The 26,255-nt window shown below is 37.5% G+C and overlaps 1 protein-coding gene and 2 pseudogenes across 2 annotated transcripts; all 3 read right to left on the reverse strand.

Moving 5' to 3' along the window:
- Positions 1-1,358: 1,358 nt before the first annotated feature.
- LOC103328216 (shikimate O-hydroxycinnamoyltransferase-like) lies at positions 1,359-4,765 on the reverse strand. Its single transcript, NM_001293269.1, is given in 3 exon segments — positions 1,359-2,469; positions 3,751-4,216; positions 4,648-4,765. Coding segments are annotated over 2 exon segments (1,317 nt in total). The 5' UTR covers positions 4,174-4,216; positions 4,648-4,765; the 3' UTR covers positions 1,359-1,575.
- A 7,010-nt stretch (positions 4,766-11,775) lies between these two features.
- LOC103328270 (shikimate O-hydroxycinnamoyltransferase-like) lies at positions 11,776-21,255 on the reverse strand (annotated as a pseudogene). Its single transcript, XR_016126103.1, has 4 exons — positions 21,015-21,255; positions 18,457-18,610; positions 13,363-13,721; positions 11,776-13,239 (listed from the first exon to the last, which is right to left on the reverse strand). The product of XR_016126103.1 is annotated as a shikimate O-hydroxycinnamoyltransferase-like (transcript).
- Positions 21,256-21,717: 462 nt separating this feature from the next.
- Positions 21,718-23,021, reverse strand: LOC103328269 (shikimate O-hydroxycinnamoyltransferase-like; annotated as a pseudogene).
- Positions 23,022-26,255: the final 3,234 nt, after the last annotated feature.

A 26,255-nucleotide genomic window follows, 5' to 3' on the forward strand; every position in this document is an offset into this window, starting at 1 on the left:
TATTATAGCAAGATGACACTCTTGGTTTTTGCAAGGCATTGCAAACATGTTTGAGTTGAAATTAGTCCCACATTGGAAAACTAGAGTGGTGTTCATAAGACTTACTTTTGGAATAAAATAGTTTAGATTAGGCTATGCAAGTGGCCCAATTAAGTGGCTTGTGATTTCGTCTTTTGGGTCAATGCCTAATTAGTTAGCTCAATGATTAATTCATTTTTATATATATAAATATATAATATATTTAATTAATCAAAAGATGGGCCTTGGGCATTTTGAGCTATGTGATTTAAAATTAAACCCAATTAATTAATTTAATTAAATTAATTCCAAGTTAATTAATTAATTATTTGAATTATTATTTTTTAAACACATCAAAAACACAGATATCATTCAAAGTCATCATTCATGTTCATAGCTTGAGAGAAACACACAGATTTCGCCATAAATCAAAGCCCTAGTGCTAGGACTTTGATTTTAGATAGTTGTATCTTGGTAGAGCAGACGCCTGCAGAACTACAAGCACTGAGTAGGGGTGAAATTCTGTTTCAAGGACATTGCAATTTGCAAGCCTCTATTTGAAAAACCAGTCAGTTTTTATTTTACTGCCTTTTTTAATTTCGTGATTTTATTTATTATTGAATTTAATTGTTGAATTAAATTATTAGTGTAATACTGATTGTTGTTCCTCATGGAAGTCAGTGGGGCTATCCTTAAGAAATTGAGGAAACACATATACAATCTTGTATGATTAAAATTCTTGGCAGAGGAAAATATTGATTGTAGAAGGATTATAGATTAAGGCGGATGCCTGTAATTCGGTGTTAATCCCGAAATGTAAGGAAGGAGTGAAGATCTCTCTGAAAATGGAAAAGGATTTAAGTGTGAATCAACATGACCTAAGCTGCACTAATTAAGCTAAACTTCCACACCAAAGCACTTAAATGACACACTAATTGACTGTTCTGTTGAGTAATGTGCTCTGCTCTGTGCCTCACAGTTGTGCTGTGGTGTTGAACCTTTTTACACTCTCAAATATAAGTTTAAGCAGACACTAGTATGCCAACGGGGTCTAGCTCTATGGAAAATGGCATTGACTTGCAGAATAGTGGTCTGTGTGTGTGTGAGAAAACCCTCATTCCCATGTAGTTTGGACTATCGCTTATAGTAAAAAAAGCACAAACTAGTATAGTTCTTTTAGCTATGCTAATGCAGTTTCCACAATATATAAGAAATAAAACTACTACTGTTCTTGCATATATATTTGCATAAAACAAGAATTTCCAAAACTTGTACCAGTTTGTAGTTTTAGCACAGGCAAATATTCTTTATGCAACCTCTGATTTAACAAAATTAAACTTACTGTAAATTCAATATCAATGAGTAATACAATTGTTGTCAAAGTCCTTAAATGTATACAACAATGTCCTATTTCAGACATTAGTATTCCCACTGACATAAACCATGTATGAGGAAAAGAGCACTCGGAAAGACCATATCAGAAAAATATGGCAAACCTGAACATGACCTGCCCGAAGTAATTTAAGCTGGACTAAATTCATCAGGCATGTCGGTTCCTTATATGTCGTATAACAACTTGGAAAATGATTTCATATGTTCAGATTGAAGAGATATGGCCACTGATAAACTCCCATCATTAGTTGCACTTGGTATTACGAAAGCCAGCCCCTCAAATGCAATTCCACCAGGTCCCATGAAAATGGGTCGACCCCAACCAAAGTCAGCATCATGGATCGGCAGCCTAACCCAGCTAGTTATCCCAAGATTAGGGCACCTAAAAGAATGAGCACCGCGAACAAGGGCTGACAGATCAGGCTGAAGCTCAAGATAGTCTAGAGCCGATCTAAGATAGTTATCATCCATACGAACCAAAGAATCATGAATGCGGCTTGCTGCGAACCATGTTGGTTTTGATTGGAGATCCCCTGCGACAGCAATGGGTGTTGCTGTGAAAATCACATTGCCAAAGTAACCAGGAGGGAGTGGGGGTTGCAGTCTGGATCTTCCATCAGTGGCAATATATAGTTTGGTGTCTTGATCATTGGGAAGTTCGCGTGCCTTGCATACACATCTCCAAATATGACCCGCCATCATCTCATATGAGCTATAGCTGATTGTGTTCCCAGCTTCCTTGGACTTGGCTTTCAAGATGTTGAGCTGCTCCCGCGTCAATCTAAAAATGGAGACTGTTGTGCTATCAGCGCCAGGTTTTGTGCTTTGCAGAGGGGTTTTCAATGGTGGAGCAGGTTGGTATTCGATGTGGTGGAATGCAGGCTGCGGTGGATCTCGGGCACGAAGTAATGTCCTGTCAATGAACGGCGGAAGTGTAAGATCAAGGCCGCGAGCCATATCAGACCATGTGTTGACAAAGTGGAGACCAGAAAATCCATCTGCTGCATGATGCTGCATTCCAACACCAAGGGACACTCCTCCACATTTGAAGTATGTGACCTGCAAAGAGCACCATACCTTGTAAGCTCAACTCTTCAACAATTCCAATTGGTCAACTGGTTGAAACATTCAGTGTTACTCAACAGACTGTTAGCAATTGATCACCAAGAATCATGCAACCAAGTCCAGAGGGTGACATATTCAAACAATCATTCAATATTATTTCACTTGAAATGTTCAGCAAATATTTAGTCTCAATAATAACTTCTCAACAGCACATTTTTCCTATTAAATATTTTTTTTTTTTGAACTTTCACTATTTTGACGTCTGAGACATGATTGCTTAGACATTATATTTAATAATATCACACATCTGACTTTATCCTTTGAAAAATTCTAGCAAGGGACATCAAATCCATAGAGTTTTATTTTATTTTATATTTTATTTATTTAAAAATCCGGAGACTTTTTAAAGCTAGTTTTCAATAGTTTCCTGAATGGAAATTACCCTGATGTGTAAAATTAGTTTTCTAGACTTGACTGTATTATAATGTAGCTAGGAAATTAATAATTGGTTGGAATGTGACAAAACTTAGAAAATAATTGTCGTGAAATGTGAGCAAACTTAGAAAATAACTGTTGTGAAATGTGACCAAACTTAGGAAATAATTGTCGTGAAATGTTACCAAACTTAATTCTTTTATACTCTTCATCCGCCTATCGCCTTCGCTTAAAGCCAAAAGTCCCATGTCCTCTCACCAATCGAAGGAAAAAAAGCCGCTAATCCAAAATCACACCAAATCACTGAGTTAAACCACATTTCCTAACCACCTTGATCCATCAATTAGATTAGATGTGTACTTCACCTAACATGGTAACGATGTGAACACATTTTTCATAGGTGGGACCCACTTGTGTATGTAAATACCTATGAGTTCCACTTGCATGAGTGATACAGTCCATGTACGTGACAAACAAGTTCAGAGAACAATTATCTACACAAATCAATAGCTATGAATCACTCACGTGTGCATACATACGGCCGAATTTAAGCCGACTTACGACCTAGTAAATGCAATGTATATAGTAGGTCAATACATTTGATCATTAGTTTCTACCAGAACACAAAAGTGCTACAGGTTGACCAATTGATGATATAGACATTTTGTTTGAATAGGTCCCCGTTCCCTCCCAAGATTTTTCTCTTTTTTTAAATTATTTTATTGTTATATACGATAATACGAACATTCATCAAAACAACAACATCAATACGATAATATGAACATTCCAAAACATTACAGGAAAAAAAATAATTAAAAAAACCATCAACACAATTTATACCTGTAACACCAAGAGAGCATATGAGGATATCCCAGCGGAGTAATCAACGGCGGGGATGAGCCTCCGGAGCTCGAGAGTCGGCGCAAAATCGCCGAAATCATCGATGACCGAGCTCGTCTCGGCCTCGACAAACAGCACCCCTTCCCCGTTGCAGTCGATCTCGATACGGCCGTCGTCGTCGCGCTTGAGGCGACCGGCCATGGGGTAGAAGGGCACGAGGGCCTTGGACAGGGCGAGCTTGAGCACCGCCGGGTCGAAGAAGTTCGACGACGCACCGTTTTGGTTGGGCCTGTAGAAGTAGACGCTGGGCGTGTGGATGCTCGGGATCACCAGGTCCACGTTAGAGTTCCACAGCGCCTTCCTCGGCGTCTCCGCCGCCGGCTTAACCAGCGTTGTCTCCCTCACGCTCACGTTGACCACCATCTTTTGGCGCGTTTCCTTCTTTGGGCCCCACCGCCTGGCTCACCTGCATACCACCCAACACACACACTTTTAGCATTTTATTTTAAATTTTGGATTTGGCTCCTGGGCTAACGTGCGCCGTCCTCGGGGTATAATTAACTAGAATCCAATCTCTTTCCTTTTCCGGTTTCTTTCTTCTTTTCTTTCATACGCGCTGGTTGGTGCACCACCAATCTAGCCGCTTGGGCTAAACGTGCTCCGTCGGATTTAATAAAAGTTAAAAAATCCCTCCTCTTTCCTTTCTCGCGTTATGTTTTTTTCCGCTACGGATCTCTAGCCATGGTCAGCCTAGTCTTAAAATGCGCCGGTCCGGCTAAAATCCACCATTACTACTAAAATGCACTGAACCGTTGAGGCTAAAATGCGCCGTGCCGTTCTGGCGAAAATGAGAAATAGAGGAGAATGGAATAGGGAATGATATGATAGAAAATTTACCTGTGAATTTGGGGAGTGTGTGCTGCTACCGGCGTACTTTAGCAGGGAGGGGAATATAATTAAGGGTACTGTTGATCAGAGTTGAGAGAGAGAGACAGAGAGAGATAAGAAGAACAAGACGCCAGGGGAAAGCAAGGATTTTGGGTATAATGGGTTGGGAGACAGAAAGAGTTCTTAAGAAGTCAGAGGTGGGTTGCCCAACTAAGTATGGCCGAAGCCGAGAGAGGGCATCTGTCACTCACCTAACCTGCTACCCAACTTGCCCAGTCACGACATGCCACGTCACCACTCAAGCCTTGACCATCACAACTCTCTCTCTTTTCTCTCTCTACCGTGCTTACCCTTTTGTTTTGTGAGAGGAGGTGGTACACTAAGAAAAGTGGGATTAATTTCTTAATTGGTTAGAGGAGAATGCTAGCAATTTTCTCTCTAATATTCTTTTTTGTAACTTTTTTTTTTTTTGCTTGACATGTGTCATTCGTTTTACACTTAAAACAATGTCATTAATAAATTATATAAGCTAACTTTTACTTTCCAAGTTTATCCTTATTAAATGTATTCATTTTATCCAAAAAAAATTCACAACTTTCTTACCATCTTATTAATTTTTTTTAAAGTCAATTATTTTTTTTTATAAAGAAAATATCTGTTTTTAAAAACAAAAGGAAATGTCCCTTTTTTTTTTGTTAACACAAAGGGTTTATATAGAAAGAAAAAAAAAAGCCCTTCACATCCGTAAACACCTCAATGGTAGTTAATATTTTTCATATATGATTTATTTGTGTTTATTACTAATATATTTTTATTAATTAAGGTGCATATCTACTATATGTAATAGGGAAATTATAATTTGTGGACCTCAAACATGCATGAATATTTTGCTGGTCAAGGTACCCAAGATGGCATTGTTATAAGAAGGACTTTTTTTTTTTTTTCTATCTAAACACTTTGTGTTATTAAAAAAAAAAGAAGAAGGGACATTTCCTCTTTTATTTATTTATATATATATATTTTTTATAAACTAATATTTTCTTTATAAAAAATAATTGACGTTAAAAAAAATATTAATATGATTGTAAGAAAGTTGTGAAATTTTTCTTGGATAAATTGAATACATTTAATAAGGGTAAACTTGGAAAGCAAAAGTTAGATTGTATAATACATTAATGACATGATTTTAAGTATAAGGAGAACGACACATATCAAACAAAAAAGAAAGAAAATTAGAGAGAAAGTTGTTAGCATTCCCCTTGCTTAGAATGCATGGAATGGAAGTGATGATAAGAGTTGGTGGCACGCAATTTTCCTCCTTTTTTTTGGTTTGTCGCTTTGTCTACTTTTCGTTGAGTGAGAGAGAAAAAGAGAGGAGAGAGAGAAAGAGACTTGACAAAAAAAAAAACAAGGGAGAGAGAGAGAGAGTTGGTGAGATGGTGACCCATAATACTAAGGATTCGTTTGGGACTACTTTTCTAGGAAGGACTTCTGTTCATAAGTGATTCTAACAAAAATATTTTTATTATAAAAATCTTGAATTTTCATAAAAAATTAAAGTGCTTCGTGAAAAAGCACTTGAAAGTGCTTCTTGAAGAAATATATGACAGGTATTTCTCTAGAAAGCGCTTTTATAACTTAGAAGTACTTCTAAATTTTTTTGTCAAGCAATATCGAAACGTTTTTAATTATCAAAAAAAGGTTTTTGGCCCTTCCAGGGGCTTTCTTCTTCTTCATCTCCGGTTGTCCACCGACACTCTTTTTCCCAGGTACACGGTATTAAAAAACAAGAGATATCATATGTGTGTGGGACCCACTGATTTGAAAACTGGGTCCACTTTTCTGGCGGGGGTTGGTGGGCTTGCAGAATGGACCCGTGCACACCTTATCTATGCTGACGTCATACGTGGGAGCGGGAGGAATGCGGAACTGTTGGGGTTGCGACGTTATAACGGCGGTAGGTAAGTCCGTTAGTTGTGTGACGTCAGGCTGACGGGCGGCATTTGTCTTTCTGGATAAAGATGTATAAACTCCGTAATCAAATTGACGTGGACTCGGACCAATTTATGCGAAGGCGGCACGAGTGGAGACTCGAGGAGTTGGTGTGGGGGGGAGGGTGAGTCCGTGTTGTCGTGCTTGGCCTTGTCCTCTCTTTCTTTTTTTATTATTGATTTTTCTCTTGAGATAAGCTGTCCTTGAGATAGTTGATAGTTGGTAGTTTACTTTATTGATTTATTATTTCTTATTGTGTCCTGTGAGGGAAGTTTTGCTCATGCTTACATCGGCCGTGAGTTTGATGGGGTTTTCGGTTGCTTGTGGCCTTTTGGGCCTTTACTTTTATTATTGTCTCATTTTGGGTTTTACTATTTTCCTCATTTGTATTAATAGGTGTTTTTAGTGTGAGTATCTTGTATCTCTAGCTTTGATGGCATCAAAAGTCAGAAGTGCAATCATTGAGAAAATCAAACAAGCAAAATATTTTTCAATGATACTTGATTGCACTCCTAGTTCAAGTCACAAGGAACAAATGACTTTGATAATACCATGTGTGGATGTGTCAAGGAGTCTGGCCAAAATAGGAGAGTGCTTTTTAGAGTTTTTAATTGTGAAAGATACATCAGGATAAAGACTTTTTAATGAATTGCAATCTGTCCTAGAGTCTCTTGATCTTAAAATTGATGGTGTTAGAAGGATATGGTTATGATAATGGCTCTAATATGAAAGGGAAAAATCAAGGTGTACAAAGAAGATTACTCGAAATAAATCCTAGAGCTTGTTCATGCCATGTGGTTGTCATTCTCTTAATTTAACACCATGTGATATGACAAATTGTTGTGTAAAAGCGGAAATCTTTTTTTTTTTTCAACTCATTTATTGTGTTTTTGCTAATTCTACAAAGTGTTGGAAGCTTTATTTAAAGTAGCAGAAACTAGTGAAGATGCTAAAGTAAAAAGTGAAGTTGAAAGTTTAGAAAACATGAACTGGAAAATTTTGAGTTTTTATTAGGCATGGTTATTTGGCATGATATGTGGCATGTGTGTGTGTGTGTATATATATATATCAATCTCCTTCTACTGAGGGATCCCTCAAATAATTTTATTTGACGGACACCTTTTAGTACAAATATTTTTTCAACGATCCAAATCATATATTTTTTAAGTCTACATTCATAGATTATCCTTGCAAAAAATTAGACAAATCGAAAAATGTTTCGATATCCAATTGTATCCTATAAAATCAATGAATACGGTGCTTAAAGAAAGTGCTAAAATTTCAATAATTTAATTTAGTGGTCAAATGATATTGGATTCAATTGATTTTGTTTTGTTTTTGTTTGTTTGTTTTTTTTTTTGTAGAGATGATCTTTGAATGAGTATATACAAAATAAACGGTTTGAATTAGTGAAATATAATACTGAGTTGGGCCCTACAAGCAGTGGCGGACCCAGACCTTTTTCCATATGGGGGCATGAAAAACAATTTCATAGCTGACTCCTATAAAGTCTAGGTTTTCATAGCAATACGGGAGTGTCCATCAAATAAGCATATTTGAAGAATCCCTCGACTAAAACTCTCTCTATATATATGAGCCTAATTTTTCACTTTTGCCCTGGCCACTGAAAAATTCAGGACTGGCACTGCTAAAATATTCGCAACAACATTGGTTTCCTGTAAATGTGAGTAACTATTATTTGAGAGAACTTCTCCATGAATTGCCAAATATGATCCGCTATAGACATCACACTCCCAATGTAAATTTGCCCTTTTAGTAATTATTTGTATCAAAGTTTTAGAATCCCCTTCCACTTGTATTTTCGACAGCCTTAACCGAGTTGTCCAATTTAACGCAAGCTTAAGTGCATTAATTAAGCCTGGAGAACATTAATTATGCCCCAAACAAGAAGAACTTGCTATAATTGGTTTAGTATTTGAGGTTCGAATTATGAAACCTGCAGCAGAATTACCATTAACTAGAACTGAATCATTTTTAGGTGGACTCCACCCATAAGCTGTTTCATTTTTATTCTTACATTTTTAAAAAAAAAAAAAAAAGTTATATGATTGGCTTGCCAACAAATGAGGTGTTTTATTTTGATAGATGTAACGATTTCGTTGATCCGAGATTTTCCAACAAATGGTAAAACAGTTAATCAACTGAGTACGAGAAATATTATTCCAATGGACTAAATCATCCCTGTTATGCATAGGAGTATTTCCAAGTAAAGACATTTGTGTTCAAATTAGATTTTACAGCTTGCGTGTTTCGCGTCGTGATTGATAATTCACGACATACTTTGTGCATCATAATAGATGTGTTCTGATGTAGTGATTTATAGTTTTTATTGAATCAGCTGGTTTTGCAGTTACTTCAAAACTAGAAGAATTCCGAAGATACTTTTGATATGTTAATCCACCAATTATCAGGCCGTGTAATCATCTTCCAGCCCAAGTTAGCTATTGAAGCATTATTAACTAATGGTAGCTTTACGACGTGCTTTGTGTGCCGTAATAGATGGTCCTTAGGTTTACACAGAGTATTCCATGCTATAGAAGGACTTTAGTAATGGTATTTTTAGAACAAAGAAAACATGCCATAAGGTATTGTAGCATCCTTACAATTTGAGAATTTATGAGGGTTAGTTTTCCTGCTCTGGAAACTAGAGTTGCTTTCCAACCTGAAATTTTTGAAGATTGACCTTTCGTTGTTGCTTGGGCAAAAAGTAGTCATCAGCAAAATAAAGATTAGAGATTTTTAGGCCATGGTTAGATGTTAAAAGTCCAATATAGGAAGAAGCATTACAAGTTAAATTATTTAAGTGTCGAATAAAAGGTTCCACAAAAAAGAATGAAAAGATAAGGAGAATCCTGTCTCAAACCTCTAGATGTCATAATATTTCCATATGGTTTACCATCAATTAGAATAGCATAATAAGATATCGTGGTTTCAATTGATTCGATCTTATGCCTTTTTCATGTTCAATTTAATAGCCATTCGAGGCTTTTAAAAGGAAAAGTAGACATAATTTCATGTCCAATTAGGATATTATTCCTAAATCTAAAATTGTTGGGTTTTATTTTTTTTATTTCCGTTTTTATATTTGCTGTGTGAAATTAATTTTTAATAACAAATTATGTAACAAAAACAGATGACAAGGGTTGCCATATCATGTGCCACATGTGTTGGTATCTAAAAATTGATAAATAAGTAAAGTCAAAAGATAAACACTAATGGTGTCTGCATCTCCTGGTTTCAGGTTTTCGGAGTCCTGTTGTCATGAAGGATGGTTCATCCAAATGGTTCCGTTCAGAGGATTTTGCGACTCCTGGAAGAGATGATGGTGGCATGGATCAGTCCGATCAGATCCCTCCTATGCCAGAGGTCAATTTCAAAGATAAGTTACTAAGCTCTTCTTGTTTTGAATATTTTGAAGGAATGGAGAATGATGGGTTCTCTATTGAATCTGGTGATTATGAAGTTAAGGATTCTCCTTATGGTCCTTCGATTCGGTTTTCTGACCATGTCAAAAATAAGATCTATAGACCGTGGAAAAATTCTGTGATTATCCAGTTTGTAGGGAAGACTCATACCTATAATTTTGTCCTTGCACGGTTGAAGCAGCTTTGGAGACTTAAGGGTCCTATGCAATTGGTTGATTTAGACAACGGGTTTTTCATTGTTCGGGTTGTTCTTGAGGAGGACATGTTGTATGTGTTAACTGGGGTCCTTGGATAGTAGTAGGACAGTATGTAGCTGTTCAAAAATGGAGGCCTAATTTTTGTGCAGCTGAGGAGCATGTCTCCCGTATCACTGTTTGGGTGAGATTATCTGGTATGGGAGTTGAATTCTTCAATTTTGAGACTATTAAGTGTATTGGGGATTTGATTGGTCCATCAAATAGGAGATAATGATGACTAGTCAACCGCAAGAATAGAAACCCAGAAATACATGAACATCATGCAATGACTAGTCAACTATCAAGAACACAAACCCATAAAATTACAGAGCTGCAAACCAGAAATTGTTCACCCAAAAACCCACAACTGGGAAAAACTGGGAGTCATCAACTAAGCGAAGAAGATTCTTGCAAAGAAACACAAGCAAGCTCAAGAAATCCTAGATCTATTTAGGAAGATAAGTTATACCTCATTTGTACAATCTTCTTCTCCAACTTAGCAAAACCAGCAGCTTAGTCTTTCATGACAATGACAACTTCTTCTTTAGCTCTTTCATCCCATGACACCAGCTAGCCAGCTCAAACTCAGACAAGGAAAAATGACAAATTTCTTTAATAAATCATACTCTTAAAGAAATCAATCTTGAATCTGACCTAGATGTATATGAGAGAGTGTTTGATCTAGCTAGATGCAGATTTCATATTTCAAAAGCAATTTTCGAACAATCAATTTGGAAAGCTCATAGATGAAAAATGTGATGGTTTTCTCTTGAGGAAGAAGAAGAGAAAGTTAGCAAGAAACTTTCCAATACTTCCTATCAAAAGAGACCGCTGCCAAATGAGGAATTCTTTGGCTTTTACCCAAAAATTCCTAGGTTAGAAAGTACACATGGCAACAGAGAGAATTTGCAGAATATGACAAAAAAGTTGGTTAGAATCCAGCTGGAAACCAATGAGCTGGAAATCCTACTGATGCAAAGGATGACTATTCATACGAAAGAAAGATGACTAGTCATAATCTTAAGAAATTTAATGAATGCAATATGATGTAATGCAGAAATTACCTTTGTCAAAATCATTGATTATCCATCAGATTGTAGCCAAATAAGAACACCTAGAGAAGCAATTCTTAATCTAAACTAGAGCTTGGGAAATTACAATGATTGTCCTATTACAATATTGTCAAGAGAAGCCAAAAGAAAAACTCAAAATGCATACTCTTACAGCTACTTTTGGATCCCTTAAATAAGTTTGCTTCGATACAATGAGATTCTATTTAATTTTTTGTAAGGATGATCTATGAATGAAGACTTGAAAAATAGATCGATGGTTTGGATCGTTGAAAAAAAAATCGTAGGGTACCAAACCAAAAACAGATGGAATCTCATTTGACCCGAAAACAGAAAATATATATTTTTCTACGAATGATATCTGAATAACAATCAGGTTTTAGAAAATATATATAAGTTTTTGTTAAGATACAATCTCATTGAATCAAAGCAAACTTACAAAAGATCTTAAATGATATTCGGGGGCCCCTCAATACCATATGTAGATGCATTAGTAAGAGACAAAGCAAATCGTGCTAGTCTATGGCCACAAGATTGGCCTCTCCACTCGAAAAACAAAATGAACAGAAACATAGCTAAATTCAAAAGTAAAGCCTTACAGTCCAACATCTGAACATCTGACCAACTTTCGTCTGCACCAAGAATAGACTGGAGATCAGATTAAAGGCATCTCCTTCAACAAGTTTGACACCTCCCTCCAATTGTTGAGCAAATCTCAGCTTCCGCATGTGTTGCGGTTGGCGGAGGCGCGGCTCCCACCTGGTGGTTGCTTTGGCAATGCGCCTTTTTTGTGCAGCTAACTACTTGCAATAACTAGTTGGATTAGCCTGTGACTGTCTATATCTATGCATGACAACCTGAATTTTTATTTTTATTTTTGTCGAACATCTGAAGAAATTTAATAAAGATGAATAGAAACGTTTACATCACTTGAACAAAGTTATAATTTTGGGGCCCACTTAAGATTGGGACCTTGTATGTCATACAACAACTTGGAAAATGATTTCATGTGCTCAGATTGCAGAGAAATGACGAGTGATAAACTCCCATCGTTAGTTGCGCTTGGTAACAACAAAGGCTTCCCGTCAAATCTAAATGGGCGACCAGGCCCCATGAAAATTGGTCGACCCCAACCAAAATCAGCACATGAATCGGCAGCCTAATCCAACTGTTTATCCGAAGAAACGGGCGCCCAATCAATGAAATTCCGTTAATAGTTTCGGCTTGAGAAGGAGCATGAAGCTCAATATAGTCAATGGCTGATAAAAGATAGTCGTTGTGCATCTGCACCAAAGCATTGTGAACGCAACTTGCAGCATACCAGGTTGGTTTCGACTGGAGATCCCCTGCTGCAGCAATTTCTGAGGCTCTGAAAGTGACATTGCCAAAGAAACCAAGTGGGAGTGGACGCTGCAATCTGGACCGTCCATCAGTGGGAATGAGTAGTTTGGCTTCTTGATCATCAGGAAGTTTACGTGCCATGCAAACACATCTCCAAATATGACCTGCCAACATCTCAAATGAGGTATAGTTCCCTCCGCCATCTTCCTTAGATTTGGCTTTCAAGATGCCGAGCTGCTCATACGTGATTCTGAAAAGGGACGTAGTAATATTACTTGTACTGCGTTGTAATTTCATTTGTGGAGGGGATTGGAATTCAACGTGGGGGAATGCAGGCCGAGGTGGGTCTCGGGCACGAAGTAATGTCCTGTCCATGAAGGGTGGTTTAAAATTTGTGAAATCACCACGAGCAATATTAGACCACGTATTTAAAAAATGGAGAGCAGAAGGTCCATCTGCAATGCGGTGATCCATGCCAACACCAAGTCACACGCCTCCACATTTGAAGTACGTCACCTGCATTTGAGTGTATATATGTAGAGTAGAGAGTAAAATTTAGAACTACATAATTTGTGGGCTTATTTATAGACTATAAAAGTTAAATGTCTCTTTCTCTTAGGAACCCTAATTGTTAAATACCTGTAACACCAAAATTGGATATGAGGATATCCCACCGGAGTAATCAACAGCGGGGATGAGTTTAAGGAAATTGGCAGTGGGCACAAAATCGCCAAAATCATAACGACAAAGTCTGCGCTACGACAAAGAGCACTCCCTCTGCATTGCAATCAATCTCCACACGGCCGTTCTGGTCGTTGTGTTTGAAGCGACCGGCCATGGGGTAGAAGGGCACAAGGGCCTTGCTGAGCGCCTGCTTGAGCGTTACTGGATTGAAGAAGTGTGCGCACCGCTTGGTCTGTAAAAGTAAAGAAGGGGTGTGTGATAGGGGTGGGAATAGGTCCAAGTTTCGATATTGTGGCCTCACCACACTCAACTCACTTACGCTCACGGTAACCACAAGTTAACCCAAAACCCACAACAACAACCAGAAGTAAATCGATCAAACTTGAAATCGAATCTGGGGAAGACTTGCATGATTTTAAGCTGATAAGACCCGTTAATAATTTCTTCTATTATTGACCCTGACATTTTGATCTCTCCTATATTATATAATATAGAGCAACAGTTTTATATATTGTTTGTATATATATATAATTTGTAATAAAAAACTTGTGTTATTTGTGTGTTTGCATTTTTGGTGTGTGTGCGCTTTTACAGTGACCCTACATTTTGAATTTCTTATCATTTAAGTTAAAATTTCAATTTAGACATGACTAAATTAGAAATTTTTAACTCTAAACATGTAACTATTGAATACATAAGTGTTTTATATACTCATATTTTTTACTTCACTCCCACAATTTTACAATTTTAACTCTGCCCTTATACTTCTACTTAGCGTAGTTTGTGTGTACTCATTGTGTAATCCATTACCGACAAGATCTTCGAGTATTAAACCCCAAAAGATACATGCTTTAAAGCTGATGAGACCTGGACGTTGCTAATGGCAGTGTGTGCGAGACATGCTGGATCCACAGGTGTTGTGTGTTGGGTTTTAATCTAATTTTCTAGTTGGGCAAAAGATAAAGTAACATCCTATCATGATACACCACCTAGCTAGCGTGGGGGACATAAGGAAAGCCTTATCCCTCCATAAAGTTCAAACAACAAGAAGATCATAAAGATATAAATGATAAAATAAAAAAAAATTATATACTTTTTTCTTTATATACCCAGTTCTAATATCAACAGTATAAAGATATCCTAATTCATCTAATTTGGAAGAAGAGATTTTTGTAGACATGTCACCTGAACTTATACTTTAGTTTCAATTTGTCACTTAAATTTTTTTTTAAAGAGAAATGTCATCTTAATTTTTCAAAATTCATGATTTGTCATCTGACTTTAATATAATCCAGTTTTCCATCCATTTTTAAGGGTATTAAAGTCTTTTCCCATTTTAAGGGTATTTTAGAAATGGAAAAATCATTATAAATTTTTTTTTATACATGGTCAGAGAGAGAGAGAGAAAAAGAAGGGGGTGGGGTGTCGTCCTGTGTGATACGTTTTGGGTGCGGGTGGGGGAGAAAGGGAGAGATTTTTTTCTTGAAAATGAAAAGACTAAAATACCCTTAAAAATAGATGAAAAATTAGATGGTGTTAAAGTGAGATGGCAAATCATGGATTTTGAAAAATTAAGGTGACATTTCTCTTAAATTTTTCTTTAAGGTGACAAATTGAAATATAAGTATAAGTTCAGGTGACATTTCGACAAGTATCCCTTTGGAAGAATAAACCCAAATTGTCCAGCTGGCCATTTTTTGAGTTTGAGTTAGTATGTTAAATACCTTTATTGCCCTTTAAATATAGGTTTTAGATTTACAACCTGGAAGTGGGGGTGGTAATTTCCGATAAGACTAGTTACACAATTGAAAACCTGCACGATAAAAATTCGGATAATTTTTAGGCCAACGCGCCATGACCCATTTAATAAACGGGTGGGGTTCGGGTCAACCCACCAACCTTTCTTTGTTTCTTCTTCATTTTCTTAATTTTTCTTATTTTTTTTTTTTTTAAAATTTCTTTCTCAATCTTCATACTTAGAGAGAGGCAAAAAGCACATCAACTTTGATTTCTCTCTTACGAAAAATATGGGAAGAAGAATTAAAAAGAAACTCATAAGCATATACAATCAATGTTTAATTTAACAGAATCAGATGTTATAAAATTCAATTGAAATGACCTGACCCAAATTCCACTTTGGAATCCGGGCTGAACCCTATTTATAATTGACATCTGGTGGCTGTGGGTCACAAATGACCAAAATGTCTCTGAAAAACAATAACACAAACTCAAAGGCTCGACTAGTGGTGCACCTTATAATCTGAGGTGCTCGCATTCCCTTACTAAGGGATCAAGCCACACGTAGTTCTTTCCTATGTTCCTAATCTGCAAACTGGCAAACCTCTAGAATCTGCTTCTATCCAGGGCCGCAACCTATAACTAACTATCTGCTCATCCCATAACAGGATTTAGATAACTCATTTCGGTCCGGACTTGTTTATTGTAAACCTAGCTCTAGGGTTGGCATTTCTAAAATATTGTTTTACGATCCATCAACTATTATACGATGCTGGAATTACGAGTCAACATACTTGAACATGACTACGATCCAATGGCTCAAACATCTGAACCGGAAATCACACACTGGCGAAATCCGTTCGGAGTTCAAGCGTTATCCGAATTAAGATCTGCGAAATCCTACGCGCTCGTGAGGACTAAGGTTATTCTGGGACTGATTATGGTCCCACCCTACTGCCCACGGGCAGCCACATGGGCGGCAGGCGTGGTGCATAAGCGATAACGCTTCGCGGAAAATCTCAAAATCACGGTTCAAAACTCCTACCCTAGGTGTAACACCCTAATTGGAACCGCTTTTGTTCTTGGACATGCCCCAAAAATGGCCGGAAGTGGCTGGAATCTCAACCCGAAATCCGGCCAAACTTTGGATCCAAGATCGAGTTAACTACGCTAGAAATTTCTGAAATCCTACCCAACCAGCAAATTTTTGAAATCCTACCCAACCAGCAGCTAGGGATTTAGAAATAGATGAGTTTCCATACCGGATAGCGAAAATGGTGGCGGATGACGGAGAACGAGCCGGCGAAAGTTTATTTAAAAACTGTCCAACACCGGTTGTTTCTTGGATGTTTCGCGACTACGGATGTGGATCGGGTGACAAAGAACTGGGGCTGGAAGAGGAAGTGTGGTGGTTCTAACGGGACTGGTCTTGCTTGAATTGGTGGTTGGAGTTGAAAGAAATCACCTCCAGTCGTCTGATCGACTTCGGAAAATGCAGAAATTCTGGGTTTAAAACTAACTAAACTTCGAAATATTTACGGTTATGTCACTGAACTTTTTTGATCACCGTTTCTTTGTTACAACTCCGATTTGAGTCCACTATGTGTCTACAGACTCGTTTCGACGTGCTCTACTCAACGGTACAATTGAAATCCCCAAATTCCTTCCCAAATAAAAAGTTAACTTTTAAACCATTAATATATTCTAAGGGTATAATGGTCCTTTACTAGAATAAATTAATAATTAACTAATAATTTAGGATCGGGTTATTACAATTCAATATTCTTTTTATTTCATGAGAAAGAAAATGTCATTAAGAATAACAAGAAAACACAGCTTTTGTAATAAAGCTTGCAATAATTAATAATCAAAGCAACATGAAGAAACACTCAAAATAATTAGGGTTTAAAACTGATATATTTATTCTTCTCTCAATGAGGAATATATATATATATACTACATACAGAGTGGTTACAAATAAGAATGTACATCTCATAATTCTAATCAAATTAGATAATTACAATAAAATATAAATTCTATTCCTAATAGGAACACTATTCCTAATAAGAACGTTGACTCACGCCAGCACTCCCCTTCAAGTTGGTGCATAGATATCAGTAATGCTCAATTTGTCAAGTGAGTCTTCAAATCGGCCTTTGACACGGCATGGGTTAACATATCTGCAAGTTGCTTTGAAGAAGGCACAAAAGGTATAGAAATTAACTTATGCTCCAGCTTCTCCTTAATGAAATGCCGATCAACTTCTACATGTTTGTTTCTATCATGTTGCACCGGATTGTTAGCAATTTCAAATGCAGACTGATTATCATAGTGGAGCTTTGTAGTAGCATTCGGTCTAAACCCAATTTCAGCAAGTAACCATCTCAACCATAGTATTTCACAAATCCTTAGGCAATCCCTATGTACTCAAACTCTGCGGAGGATCGAGACACAACGTTTTGCTTCTTGCTACGCCACGTAATTGGATTACCGCCAATAAAGGTGAAGTAACCTGATGTAGAACGTTTATCTGTAATATTCCCTGCATAATCTGCTTCAGTGTAACCTTCTAGATCCAAGTGACCATTTTTCTTAAATAATAAACCTCTCCCAGGAGCAGACTTTAAGTAACTCAGAATACGCATCACAAGGTAGCCATATGATCCTCACTAGGTGAATGCATAAATTGGCTAGCAACGCTTACAGCATAGGCAATATCAGGGCGTGTCAATGATAAATAAATCAATCTCCCAACCAACCTTTGGTATCTTTCTATGTTAATTGGGACTTGATCCACATAAACACTGAGTTTATGATTCTCAACAATAGGTGTATCAGCTGGTTTATAAGCATTCCAGATTATCTGCTAGCAGATCCATGACATACTTTCTTTGTGAAAGAAATAAGCCATGTTTAGATCGAGTGACTTCCACTCCTAAAACATATTTTAGACTGCCCAAATCTTTAATCTCAAATTCAAAAGCTAAACGTTTCTGTAGTATCTCAATTTCTACAATATCATCATCAGTCACAATCATATCATCAACATAAATAATCAACAAAGTCATCTTACTAGCCCTATGTTTAATGCATAGAGTATGATCAGTATTGGCCTGTTGCTAACCAAACTTCTTCGTAGTGGTGGTAAATCTGCCAAACCATGCTCGAGAAGACTGCTTTAACCCGTACAATGCCTTTTTCAATTCGCACACGTTCCCCGTTTCACCGGTAACCCTATACCCTGGTGGAAGACTCATGTACACTTTTTCTTCTAGTTCACCATGTAAGAATGCATTTTTTACGTCAAATTACCTCAGGGTCCAATCCAAGTTTACTACTAAGGACAACAAAACTCTGACAATGTTCATCTTAGCCATAAATGCAAAAGTATCACGATAATCAACTCCATATGTCAGAGTGAACCCTTTAGCTACTAATCTTGCCTTGTACCTCTCCACAGTACCATCTGCATTATATTTAACTGTAAACACCCATCTACATCTTACAGGCTTTTTTCCCTTTGGTAGATCAACAATGTCCTATGTATTATTTTTTTTTTGTAATGCCTCCATTTCAATATTCATGGCTTCAGCCCACTCTGGATCATTAAATGCCTCTTTAACATGGATTGAAATTTTAATATTATCCATTTTGGTCACAAACGCTTTGCACTCAAGAGATAACCTGTGATCAGACACATAATGGGCAATAGCATATCTCACTTTGCCTTTTGATGAGTAACGATTAGATGGAACCTCATGGTTCTGTCTAGGTGGTAAAACATAAGAATTATCAAAAGTATGAATAGAAGCACTTACCTCAGGAATATCTAGGGGAGCTTGATCGGGTACTATTAGAGAAGCTTCATGGGCGGCAATCGGTTCAGTGATAGTGACATCGAGTTAAAATAGCGAGGTTCATCTAGTGTAGCGGTTCGAGGTTCGATCAGTTCTTCCCTTTGTATCAAACTATCCAATACTACTCCCCTTTGTAAATCTAGCTAGTTCTGATAAAGGTAACATCCATAGAGACATATAGACGTCGGGTTGCAGGATGATAGCATCGGTAGCCGTTCTGATGAGGAGAGAAACCTAGAAAGACACAACAGATAACACATGGGTCCAGCTTACTCCTCTAATTCTGATGGAGGTGAACATAAACAACATAACCGAACACCTTTGGAGACAGAGTCAGCATAGAAGAGGCAGAGATATGATGGGTCAGTACCTACATAGGAGTTTGGAAATCCAAAACTCGTGAAGGTAGACGATTCAAGAGATAGACTGCATAGGTAACATCATCCATCTAGAACCGCTTTGGAACCAACGCACTAAGCAAAAAGCATGGGCAGCAGCAAGGATCTGCCCATTTTTATGTTCAACAACCCCATTCTGTTGTGGTGTTTGAGGGCAAGCAATCTCATGGAGTACACCCTTAGTGTGAAAAAAATAGGATAATGCAGAATTAACAAATTCTCCACCATTATCAAATCAAAAAACCTTGATATGGAGCATAAATTGAGTCTGAATCATCTGATAGAAACGCTGAAAAATTTCAACCACATCACTTTTTGTTTTCATCCCATATAACCACATCATACGAGTGCAATTATCCACAAATAACACAAACCAACGAACTCCAAGGTTGTAGAAACCGGGGAAGGTCCCCAAACATCAGAATGAACTAAATCAAATGACATAAGTCATTTATTACAACTTCGAGGGTAGGATACCTGATGACTCTTAGCTAAAATACAAGTCTGACACTAGAAAGCAGACTCGTTGACACCACTAAATAATGTAGGAAACAAATGCCGTAAATATCCAAAGGAGGCATGACCAAATCAGTAATGGTGAGAAGTTTCGGCGCTACTAGCACGAAGAACCCGACTAGTTGCCACATCATCCACATAATAAAGACCCCCTTTTTAGTACCACGACCAAAGATCTCCCGAGTCTGGATATCCTGTAGTAAGACAAAAGATGGATACATCGACAATGCGATTTAAGCTCAAGGTAATGCGGTATGATAATAAATTACTAGACAAAGATGGAACCAGTAACACTTTGTCCAATGGTAAAACAAGTGTCAAGAGTATAAAACCAGCCCCTGTGATAGGAGCAACATCATTATTAGCCGTTAGAACATGATCACGATGAGGCGGAAGAGTAGTAGAGAATAAAGCAAAATTTGACGTCATATGGTCAGTAGCTCCTAAATAAATAATCTAACTTGTATCTCGAGTATCATGGGCATGGAAAGCCTTGCCAAAGTTACCTGGAGGCGGAGGTGTCGGAGTGCTTGAGACAGCGGTCAAAGTCAGAGGAGAGTAGCAGTAAGATGGTCGTACCCAGGTGATGTCAGCCACCGAAGTGAGGGCAACCCACATGAACTTTGCTGTTCAGTTGTTCCTTTTTTAAATGCCTCCGCTCCTTCTCCCAATCTGGTACCCCATGCAATGCCCATCATGTGTCGATAATGTGTCTCTTTTCACCACAGTGATCACACTTCAGTTTGTCTTTTTCTGCAGAAGTGGCGACGAGGCGGAACAATGAAAAGCGCCAGACACGAGAAACCAAAGTAGTGTTTTTGGAAGCAAACACAACAGTAGGTTCCTCAATCTTGATGCCAGATCCAAGCATAGTAATCTGTCGTTGAGCCTCTCGATGAACCATAAAAAATACATTTTCGGCAAAATAGGTAGAGACAGGACGACCCTCTTACTTAAGATGGGTGGCCTGGCACCGAGTTCATAGAGTAGGATATGTTAGAGCCATCATAAAGCATCTGATTAATAGCATCCCAAATTTTCTTAGCAGTAGGTAGAGTATGAAACATATTCAAAAAACTTATAGTTCGCAGCATCCAACTTTTCACAACAGCATCAGCAATTTTCCACTTCCCAAATTTCGGGTCTTTGGAATCAGGGGCATCAGTGTCGCCAGTCAGGTGGCCTAATTTGCCTTGTGTAGTAACATGGAGTTCGATCATCGAAGCCCATATCTCATAGTTGGATCCATTTAATTTGAATCCCATAGGTAGGTTGGTGGATGATTCAGTATGAACCGTCACAATAGGAGTAGAAGGAGAAGAGTCAGTGACATCTGACATGGTGATAAATAGCAGTGGCAGCGAAAGATTAGGTGAGACGACGACAGTAAGAGATATAAGACGGCACAGGTTTAGGTGTATAGACTAGGTGCAGCGGAAATAGGTATTTTTAGGATTAGGGTTTTGATGTTGTAGAGACGGATCGGAACCCGCTTTGATACCAACTCAAAATAATTAGGGTTTAAAACTGATATGTTTATTCTTCTCTCAATGAGTAATATATATACTACATACAGAGTGGTTACAAATAGGAAATATGTACAAAATCTCATAATTCTACTCAAATTAGATAATTACAATAAAATATAAATTCTATTCCTAATAGGAACACTATTCCTAATAGGAACGTTGACTCACTCCAACAGAAACTAATACGCGAACTTTAACTTATAACGATTAAGGGAATGACAGCAATTCAAACGAAACAGGACCAACGTTAACTTGGAAAATGATTTCATTTCCTTATATGTCATACAACTTGGAAAATGATTTCATGTGCTTATAATTCAGAGAAATGACCAGTGATAAAGCTCCCATCATTTGTTGGACTTAATAATATGAAACACAACCCGTCAAATTGAATTGCACCAGGCCCCATGAAAATGGATCGACCCCAACCAAAATCAGCATCATGAATCGGAGACTTAACAAGTTTAGAAAGAGAAGAATGATGAAGCTCAAAATAGTCAAGGAATGATCGAAGATAATCATCGTCCATCCGCACCAAAGCATCGTGAACTAAGCTTGTAGCATACCATGTTGGTTTCGATATGAGATCCCCTGTTGTAGCAATTTGTGGGGCTCTGAAAACGGCATTTCCAAAGAAACCAGTTGGGAGTGGGGGTTGCAATCTGGACCGTCCATCAATGCCAATAAATATTCTGGTGTCTGGATCATCACTAAGTTTACGTGCCTTGCAAGCACATCTCCATGTATGACCTGCCAAAATATCAAATGTGGTATACTTCATTGTATTAATATTTTTCCCACCATCTTCCTTAAACTTGGATTTCAAGATGTTGGGCTGCTCTTGCGTTAATCTAAAAAGGGACGTAGTAGTATTAGTTGTGCTTTGCAGAAGGTCAGAAGCTAATTTCATTTGTGAAGAAGGTTCGAATTCAATGTGGGGAAATGCAGGCTGAGGTGGGTTTTGGGCACGAAGTAATGTCCTGTCCAAGAAGGGTGGATTAATATGTTTCAGATGACCACAAGCGATATCCGACCACGTATTTACAAAGTGGAGACCAGAAACTCCACCTGCAATGCGGTGTTCCATCCATGCCAATACCAAGTGACACCCCACCACATTTAAAGCTAGTACGTGACCTGCACGTTTATGTACAGAGTAAAATCAAGAACCATATTTATATGTACCTAGTCTAGGACCTCTTCCAACGTTGGTCTAAGGTTTTGAAGGTTTAAGACCTTGCATGATAATAGTACTCATGGAACTTTTAATCATTGAAAATATTACTAGACCTTGCATGATAATTTTTAAATACCTGTAACACAAAAATAGGATATGAGGATATTCCAAGGGAGTAATCAACGGTGGGGATGAGAGTAATGAAATTGGGAGTGGGAGCAAAATCGCCAAAATCATCAACGACAGAGCTACTCTCTGCTACAACAAAGAGCACTCCCTCCGCATTGCAGTCAATCTCCACACGGCCATTCTCGTCGTTAAGCTTGAATCGACCGCCCATGGGGTAGAAGGGGACAAGGGCCTTGCTGAGCGCTTGCTTGAGCATTCCCGGGTCAAAGAAGTTGTGCTCACCGCTTGGTCTGTAAAAGTAAACACTTGACGTGTGAAAGGGGGGAAACGCTAGGTCTGAGTTGGAGAGCCACCAATGGGCCTCGAGGTGTCAGCGTCGACTCCTTTGCTAGTTTCACCAAAGTTGACTCCCTTAGACCAACTCCAGCGGGGCCAACTCCAGCGGGAGCCCAGCCCGAGGCTTGGGGGAACTTGTTCCAGCGGACAGCCCAGGCTCGGGAGGTGTGGGACTCACCAACCGGGCTGGCCCGAAAGCAGCTTCAACTCGAGGTCCAAAACGAGGGCTGACGCGTCATCGCTACAACTGACGATTTTTTGTTGCCACGCGGCGTCGTCTGGGCTCTCCGATTTGATTTTTTCCTCTAATCCAACGGCAGCCAATTTTTTTGCAATAAAATACTAGAAAAAATTCGGAAAAATTAATGAATTTTTTTTATAAATACCAGCCAATTTTTTTTTAATTTATCTGAAATTTGAAATTGAAAATTTTATCCAATTATGAGATATGAATAGTATTGACACGTAGGAACCCTAAAATCTAATCCTAAAATATTATCCAAATTAATTATTGTGGTAAAAAAAGTTGTGAAAAAAATTAAAAAAATGAATAGTAATTGCCCTTTGCCATGACAACGAGTGGAAACGGAAAATACTATTTGCAAAGGCAACTACTATTCACGTGAATAGTGGCTGCCCTAGCTCCCCCCATTGCCATGGCTAAAAGCACTTCCACCAGTTAGCCCCTTGCCATAGCAGCTACTATTCACGTGAATAGTGGCTGCCCTACCTCCCTTAGCAAAGTGTGTTTCCAGCAGTTTAGGTTTGTCATGGCAAATACTATTCATTTTTTTTTTTTTTCACAACTTTGTTTACTTAAACAATTAATTTGGATAACATTTTCGGATAAGATTTTTGGGTTCCTACGTATGAAAAATCATTTTCTCAAGATTTTTAGCGGAGGTGCAATATTGACTAAGTATGAAAAATGGTTTTTCGAAATAATCATTTTCTCAAGAAAATTTTTGGCAGCTTTTATTCCTTATACATCAAATAAGAAAACTTAATTTTATGGGATTTTAATATGAAGTATATATTGACTTAATGAGGTATCATTTTTAGCCTAAATCGTATTTTGCACTAAAACCGATTTTTCATATTTTGATTTGGTGGGAATTTGATTTTCTAGTATTTTTATTTGAATCCAAATGGGGGGTACTTCCTTATTTACATTGTAAACTTAAGTAAATGGAGTAATATAAAAATAAATAAAAGTAAAAGGATAAAGACATTTACTTAAATGTTGAAAATGGAAATAAGGTATAGAGAGAAAAAAAAAGAAGTAATTTTTTAGTATTTTTTAGGGAGTTTCACTAAAACACCCAAAATGGAGGTTGAAATTATAAAAAAACCCAAGCACTATTTAAACATATAAACACACCCAAAACCCATCATTACACACACTCAAAACTCATTTATAAACACACCCAAAAAGTTGACTTTGGGGTTGATTTTGGGTGTGTTTCTATGTTTAAATAGTGCTTGGGTTTTTTTATAAATACATGTCTAGGATTGGGTTTATTTATAAATTTGTATATTTTTTATTACAAAAATATTGGTTGTTGGTGTTAAAAGTGAAGAGTATTGGTTGGTATTTATAGAAAACAATTTCAATATTTTTTGGGTATTTGTTTTACATTTTTCGATTTTTTTATTTTTTTATTGGGAACAATGTGGGTGACGCTCATCGTGACATCAGCTCAGCAAGCATGCAGGCGAACCCCACCTCCCAGCCAGCTGCTGGCCCCAACCTCTTGCCCGCTCCATTTTGTTGCTGGAAACGCCTCAGATCTAAACCACCCCAGCCCGAGCCCACATTGCTAGAAATGCTCTAAGGGCAAATGGGTGGAATTGCTCTTATGCTTACTGTCCCTTTCTGGGGCATCTTTTCTTCTTCTATTTCTTTTTTCTTTGGTTTTTCAGAACACACACCATTCTTTTTTCTTGTAAGAACATAAATTTTACAACTTCTTTCTATCGATCAAAAGTGAATGTGGAATTATTCTGAGCGATTTCCCAGAAGATACATGCTTTAAGGTTGATAACACTGCCATTTGTATATAAATATATATACAAATAGCCGCTGCAAGTGTTGAACATTAGTTGAGAATTTGGTTGTCTGCTTCACATAACTTATTAGAAAGTTAGGTTGGAAGAGATCGATTGAAGTGCAAATCCATTTTCTGCATGTAATCGACTGGCGGGTACGTAGCCATAATTTATTTTTGTTAAAAAATAATGCACATTGTACTTTGAATAATAAAGAAAAATCTTGAATAATATAGAAAAATCTAAAAAATTTGAGAGAAAGTAGACAAGTTAAAATAACTAGAAAGATCTATGTACTATATCTAGAGAAATCTAGAATAAGGAGAAAAACTGTGGCTGAAAATGACTTTCAAACAGCCAATTGCATGAGCAACCGACTTTTCCGAAGCAAGCTGCCGACTTAGCTACTCTATGTATATAGCTAGCAGCCCAATTATGTATTCAAGTAAGAAAAGCTGCAAACCACAGCTAGTGGCGGCGAAGTTAGGAATTTATGTGTTGAGGGGCCAACACATAAACCAAATAAGACATTAAAAAATTTCAATTTTTTCAACCTTAACAACGTTTTTGTAATAAAAGGCAGAAAACAATTGTTTATTCAATTAGGTATCAAAATAACACTCGTTATTCTTTCATATCTCGAAAACCATCTGTAATTGAGTCAATGCTAAACTTTGCTTCATATAGGAACAAAAATTAAAATCCCAATCCTTTTTTATTTGAGTAAAAGTCTACTTCCTATTTGACAAAGGAGATTTTTTGAAACTTTATTTGATTGGCTACTTTTATTTTTTATTAATATATTGGTGGGCCCAAAATTACTTAATCTTTCTATTTGAAATCACTTACTCTTTTACTTGCAAAGAGAAAGAAACGTATCTTTTCTTTTGTGAGGGGACCACAAACGGTTTATTATTATATAGACTTCCTAAATGTGTAGGAAAGCAAGAGCAAAAATTAAATTGAGTAAAAAATTTGGGGGGGCCCAAGCCCCTTCATGCCTTAACAAGGCTCCGCCACTAACCACAACTGTCTAACTCTCCCATCAGCCAACTCTTGTATCCACCAACTCTAAAGCCTTGTACCCTTCTTATTTCAATCAATAAAATAAGGGGCTCTT

This window comes from Prunus mume, linkage group LG4 (assembly GCF_029339155.1).
Source record: "Prunus mume cultivar Tortuosa linkage group LG4, ASM2933915v1, whole genome shotgun sequence".
In the NCBI taxonomy this organism is placed as follows: Eukaryota; Viridiplantae; Streptophyta; class Magnoliopsida; order Rosales; family Rosaceae; genus Prunus; species Prunus mume.